The sequence below is a fragment of the Pithys albifrons genome, chromosome 3 (assembly GCF_047495875.1).
Source record: "Pithys albifrons albifrons isolate INPA30051 chromosome 3, PitAlb_v1, whole genome shotgun sequence".
NCBI classification, from domain to species: Eukaryota; Metazoa; Chordata; class Aves; order Passeriformes; family Thamnophilidae; genus Pithys; species Pithys albifrons.
Window position 1 is genome coordinate 75,400,502 of NC_092460.1, and position 7,149 is coordinate 75,407,650.

General features: G+C 42.1%; 1 protein-coding gene across 1 annotated transcript in view; it reads right to left on the reverse strand.

The window, feature by feature from the left end:
- Nucleotides 1-3,997, reverse strand: part of PPP1R3A (protein phosphatase 1 regulatory subunit 3A) — a 33,849-nt gene extending 29,852 nt beyond the window's left edge. The window contains exon 1 of the mRNA XM_071549999.1: nucleotides 3,204-3,997. Coding sequence (XP_071406100.1) covers nucleotides 3,204-3,997 — 794 coding nt within the window. The remainder of the gene's footprint in view (nucleotides 1-3,203) is intronic.
- Between the last annotated feature and the right edge of the window lie 3,152 nt (nucleotides 3,998-7,149).

The following is a 7,149-nucleotide window of genomic DNA, read 5'->3' on the forward strand; positions in this document are numbered from 1 at the left end:
GAGAAAACTTTACAGTATGATTAGAGACCAGGTAATTCTATAGTAAGGAGTAGACATTTTCCCATTTTTTAAATCAGCTCTCCGTCTGACTTACACGTAAATCATTTAGCATATCCTATTATAAGAGGATTCCCCAAAAGAAAGGCTTCTACAACTTTTCCTAGCAATATGCATGTCACAGGAAACTTTAGGGTATTAAACACTTAGAAGCCATGCAATCTTAGATGCCCAATTGTTTTTAAATTTTCAGACTACTCATGAAAGCATCTGGAATCCCAGGACTCACTAAATCAAGACTCAGCTCTCCATGTCCACCATCTGCTCCATGTGGCTGCCTGAACTCAGGCTGGAGTCATATTGCCTGAGTACACCTATGGTATTTGATATCACAGTCCTTCTGCAGGGTATCTCAGGCTGTCTTATTTACCCAGAAGGAGTCATGTGACACTTCTTGAAGGACTGAAATTATGTATAAAAGCAACACACACATCAGGAATTGAGCATATGGCATGTAAAAACATCATTCCCTCTGCTGCAACATACTGGGATGTTCCCCCATGGAAGCATCATCATGACAGCTCCAGAGCTGGCCCAACGGACACTTGTCAGAGGAACTTTGTGGACTGGCCCTGAATCAGGGTGATGAGGGAGCTGGTGGAAGAGCTTGCCAAGCCACTCTCCATCATCTGTGAACAGTCCTGAATCTCTGGGGAGGTCCCAGATGATTGGAAGTTGGCCAATGTCATGCCAATCCACAAAAAGGGCTGCAAGGAGGACCTGGGCAACTACAGGCCTGTCAGCTTGACCTTGGTGCCTGAAAGGGTTATGGAGCAGATGATGCTGAGTGCAATCACACAGCACCTTCAGGATGGACATGGGATCAGACCCAGCCAGCAAGGGTTTAGGAAAGGCAGGTCCTGTCTGACCAACCTGATGTCCTTTTATGATCAAGTGACCCCCCTGATGGATGAGGGGAAGGCTGTGGATGTAGTCTATTTGGATCTCAGAAAAGCCTTTGAAGCTGTCTCCCACAGCATACTGCTGGAAAAGCTGGCAGCCCATGGCTTGGACAGGAGCACTCTCTGCTGGGTTAAGAGCTGGCTGGATGGCAGGGCCCAGAGAGTGCTGGTGAATGGGGCTGTGTCCAGCTGGAGGCCGGTCACCAGTGGTGTCCCACAGGGGTCAGTGTTGGACCCAGTTCTGTTTAACATCTCTATCAACGATTTGGATGAGGGGATAGAGTCCATCATTAGCAAATTTGCAGATGACACCAAGTTGGGAGGGAGTATTGACCTGCTGGAAGGCAGGAGGGCTCTGCAGAGGGACGTAGATAGGCTAGAAAGATGGGCTGATTCCAATGGGATGAAGTTGAACAAGGCCAAGTGCCGGGTCCTGCACTTTGGCCACAACAACCCCATGCAGTGCTACAGGCTGGGCACAGAGTGGCTGGAGAGCAGCCAGAGAGAAAGGGACCTGGGGGTTTGGATTGACAGGAGGCTGAATGTGAGCCAGCAGTGTGCCCATGTGGCCAAGAAGGCCAATGGGATCCTGGCCTGTATCAAGAACTGTGTGGCCAGCAGAACAAGGGAAGTGATCCTTCCCCTGTACTCTGCTCTGGTGAGGCCACACCTTGAGTATTGTGTTCAGTTCTGGGCCCCTCAGTTCAGGAAAGATATTGAGGGGCTGAAGCAGGTCCAGCAAAGAGCAACGAGGCTGGTGGTGAAGGGGCTTCAGCACAAGTCTCATGAGGAGAGGCTGAGGGAGCTGGGGTTGTTTAGTCTGGAGAAGAGGAGGCTCAGGGGAGACCTCATCACTCTCTACAACTACTTGAAAGGATGTTGTAGCCAGGTGGGGGTTGGTCTCTTCACTCAGGCAACCAGCAGTAGAACAAGGGGCATGGGCTTAAGCTCTGCCAGGGGAGGTTTGGGTTGGATATTAGAAAGAAATTCTTTACAGAGAGAGTGGTTAGGCACTGGAATGGCCTGCCCAGGGAGGTGGTGGATTCATCGTCCCTGGAGGTTTTTAATATGAGACAGGATGTGGCACTTAGTGCCATGACCTAGTAATCAAAGTGGGGTTGGGTCAAGGGTTGGACTTGATGATCTCGGAAGTCTCTTGCAACCCAGCTGATTCTATGTTTCTATGATTCTATGAAATTGAAAGAGTGTAGTAACTAAAAGCCATTAATTCAAAAATCCAATTCAGTTCTGGGATCTAAGTATTGCGAAAGCACACTACACGTAAAATACAGGTTTGGTTCCACAGAACTCAAACTGTTTTGTAGCAAATTCGAGGAGGAAAGAAATTGAGAAATAGATTTTTGCATTCAGTAATGCCTTGCTTACAGAAAGATGATAGTTAAAAATGGTGGGAAGCCAAAAGTTACTATTCCTAATTGACTCTATATGCAATTAAATTATAAGTTAACCACCGCCACTTTACAATTAACATATTGACTGTCTATATTTAATTAGAGTGGTATATACAAGATAAATTCTATATATTTTTTTCTTTAATATATTACAATTCTGCTTTAAAAATCATTATTCATTTCACCATTTGATAAAGAGAAGCATCAACCAGTGGCAGGAAAAAGGAATTATAAGCCTTGCAGAATAGCCCAAACACTTGCAGAAAAGTTTCTACCAGCTACTGTAATTGCAATAGCATTCTACTCTGAGTCATCCACTTCCTGAAGCACCACTGCCATTTCTGATTTCATAATTGCATGTAGAGAATAAATCATAAAATAAATCACATGTTTTGCTTTTAATATTTTTTTTAATTACAAAGGAAGTGAATGTGCAGTGTTTTAACAGTACGGCTACCTCAGTCTGGAGCAAAGCTCTCCCTGGTGTCAGTTCAATTTATGTCCTACAGAGATCAATATCGATACACAGCCCATAATGTATAGACCTTACACTATCTTTCAAATTAATGGCAAGCATGTCATTTATTAAAACTATGATCACAACTAATCTGTCTACAGAAAACCATTAGTTGATAGATACAAGAGCTTTCCTGAAAACAAGTCTTGGTATAATTTTTCACTTAAATAATAAATAAATAAATAAATAAATAAATAAATAAATAAATAAATAGAAGAAAACTGCATGGACAGTCTTGGCTTCAGCAAGCACTCATAGAAAGTCCGAATTAGTCAGCTACATTCTAAATTACCAAAAGTTAAGGTGTAACCTCACCTGCTTTGTGTCGTCTTTAAGCAGCCTTTAAGATGCCTATCTGTAACCTCTTTCTGGGGTTTATTATCCAACTTGGGCACAGTCTCTTTCTTGTGACAAATCAGTGTGTAATTTTTGTCATCATTGTTTGCCCAGAAGGTACCAGCTGATGTCTCGTAGCGTATACAGAACTCCACCTTAACTCCATCTTTCTGGTAAGGAGGCACCAAAGAAATCTTAAAGCAGAACTGATCAGTTTCATTACCACAAGAATTAGGCATGAACTCTGCGAGAATATCATAATAACTGAGCCAGTTATTCAGTGTCGTTCGAACATACACCTGTTTTTCAAAGGATATATTGAGGACTCGTATAATGCCATTCATACATGTAATCCCAGGCAGGAACAGGATTGACTCCAACACTACTTTTTGCTCTCTCACTTTTTGCAGAAGTTCTTCTTGAGAAGGAGGTAATGTAAACAGCTGAGAGAAAAAATATTCATCCTGAGGGAAAACTTCATCTTGAATATCATTGCCTTGTCCCGTATTTGGAAATTCCCAGATATCAAACTCTTTAACAGACACAAGATCAAATCCAAAGGCATCAGCAAAGGAAACTTTTCTTGATATGTTTGTGGGGGTATCTGCCTCTTCTTCCTCTGAAGATGCAGAACTCCGCCTTCGGGGACGTGGAGAGAAACGAAGTTCAATGTTGATTTTAACATCGTCATCATCTGAAGCAAAATCATTTACAGTGGGGATCTGTAATAAGTTAGCCCTGTTAACCTGATTAGGTCCTTCAAAAGACTCCATTGGGCTGTCTGATATAAACTGAAAGAGAACTGTACAACTAGTAGCAGCTGATATTTGAGATGCTATGATTTAAAACAAGGATTAATGTTACAGCTGACATTGCAAAAGGGAGTCAGGCCTATTAATAGATGCTATGGTGTGCAAGCTATGTTGGCCTTTCTACATCTGACAGTATTAGGTGTTATAATTTCAATAATACATTTCAAATATTGTATTTCCTATTTTTATGTGGGTCTATGTGATAAGAACAGTATTTAAAAACTGACTTCTTTATGTTGTTAAATTGCACAAATAGAGCTATTTTTAGATGATCAATTTATGCTGCACAACAAATTCATCATATTACACGAATGAGGAGCTATTAATCTTTTATTAGTATGTACAGTTCATTAGGTAAATAGTTTCCATAATGCAAAATATTCCTTTATATATTTTCAAGTACATTTTTACAGTGTTTTCAGATATAAAAATGCAATGTCCCATTCTGCCTTGGTTTTATACCACGCTGACTCAGTGGGCTGGATACTAGAACAGCTCTTTCTAGCTAAGACTTAGCCATCACAACTTAAATCAACCAGAAATACTATAAAACATTGAAGTGAGTACACTGGAGATGAACTTGTAATGCACCATTGTAAATATGGCTGAATTCAACACTAATTAAACTATGAAATCATCTAATGCTAAAAAGGCTGATGCTGGATAGGCAAGTCCGGTCACAAAAGGCACAGTGGAAAGTCTCCTTAGGCGATATTGGCAAGGAACAGTTCTTTCTGCATTGTCTTTTCTCCTTGAGACTGACACTGCGCGCATTCTCAAAGGAAGCAACAACGTAATTAATGGTGTGTCTCCATGAATCCTGACTGGAGTCCAGAGTGGACCATTGGTGGCAGTCAATCTGGCCAAGGCTGAGGTGTTGTTTCAGGGAGTCCTTGGATCTCTTCTTCGGGGCTGCTCCCTAGCGGCATCCGGTGGCAAGTTCACCATAGAGCACAAACTTCCTCATGAGAGCAGCAATGTTGATGTTGAGTCGTGACAGTTCATGGGCAATTAGAGCACAACAATGCTCAGGACATCCACTATCCGCTGTATGAAGCATGGTTCTGATGTTCCAATATGCGAGAGTTAATTTGAACACACCTTTGGAGGCAGATGTATGCCTTTGTCTCTTTCTCTTGGTTTTTGTTTGACCGCATCAGAAGATGCCCATTGACCATGGTTAGCCAACCAGGTGAGGAGATGACCTTTTCTAGGCCCCTCTCCATGTGGAGCAAGCAGTGCTCTCCTTAAAAAAGGCTGCTTCAGGCTGCTTCATTCAAGATGCTGCTGAACCTGACTGTCATCTCTGGGGTCAGTCTCAAGTGACCAATGTCCTGAACTGCCTGCATGCAGGGTTGGGGTTGTGGCTTCCAGCACCTTCTATCACCTGCCATTTTGACCCTCACCTGTCACTATGGGGCTTTGCAATGTGGGTGAACCCTCTGAGCCTGCAATGGATTTTTTAGGTGAGGCACAGCATGCGCAGAACTGGCCCTACCCTTTACTCCTAAGGTTCATCTGCTTGGATGATGACAGCGAATAAATCAGGACGTAGGTTTGGTTACAGTATCCTTCTCCTAGATGGATAGCCTTACAGGGCTAAGCGAGCTCCATCTGCCCGGGTTTTGGAGTTAGAGTTGTCCTTCTCCTAGGATGGTTGCCAGAGGGCTAGTGAGCCCATCCTGCCCACAGACACACTTTGTCTGACCCTTCAGCTGAGACCTGTCTGGCATGGGAGACCATACCGAAGGCACATACCACCACCAGCATAGCACACAACCTCATGAGGGCACGCAAGTTTTTCCCCTGTGGCAAGGGGGTGTTCCTGGAGAAGAATCTAAGAAAATATTACTCTAGTAATTATGCAGACAAGGAGAGAATTTATTTATGATACTGTTACCTTAATGGTTTCACCTTTTTCTGTGAATAGCTGTTTCACGTTTTTCATTCTGTATATTTCTTACAAAAAGCTGCACAGACAAATCAAATGGAAAGGTAACTTCCCCAGTGGACTGTGGCACAATACAGAGGTAAGAGGTGCAGGCAAGAGGAAGTTTGCCAAATGACCGCACTTGGGCACATCTCAGACCAAGGCAAGCTTTGAAAACAGATTATTTCTAGTTGAGAATGGAAGGACAAAAGTAAAAAAAGAAAACCTGTGGAAACTAGTATTGCCAAGAGACTGCATGAAAACAGGTTAGAGACTGGTTAAAAAGGGTTTTATTTTCTTAATGCAGAGATTTGTCTTAGCCCATTATGACACTAGTTCAGTTAAGGTGAGCCTTTCCATTAGCTTCAGCAGGTACTGGATTAGGCATTCTTCCCAAGGCATCAGACAAATCACTGCATGCTGCATGCCATGACATAGGCTGCTTCAGAAAGAAGGATACAGTGCAGGATGTTCTGAAAACAAAGAAATATTCAAAGATATTTTTTGGTTAAATCAAGTATTGTCAGTGACATTAACGAACTCATTCTGTGCATCTGTAACTGTCTTGCCATTTATTGAGTTCAAATCTACTACTTCTGTCCTGGGTGTAAAGAAACGAGAGCTATGAAGCAAAAGGCTACTTGTTAGTTTAGTCTAAGTGCCACCAACTGAACAACAAAGTCTTCAGACTCGTGCCATTATCTAGTTAGTGTGCGTACTTACTAAGTTAAAATAGGAAACAGAAAAATATTGTATAAGAAATAATATGAAAGACGAAAAAATTCTGCCTTTGTACAAGAAAGAAATACCACTGGTTTTGAAGATGGAGACCATCAAGCATAGGTGGGAACAGAGGAAGATCACACTCTTGTTAAAAACATTTGTCCATCCACAGACTTCTTCTTCAGTGCAGAGGGGTAAACATTTATGTCTGTTCTCCACATGATTTAGGTCTTGTCTGGACAGTTTGCACTGAGTTAAATTTTTCCTAACAGTGCACATACTTTATCAAAAGTGTGTATAAAGTTAGACCAATTCAAGCACAGTTATACATGTAAGGATTAAATTAACACTGTGGAAGTATGATAATGATAAATAATATCATTTGTTCTCTGTGTCTTGCAAATTGGTGCCCTAAAATACCTAAATCAGACAGCAAAGTAACTATTTCCTTTCAAAGTGC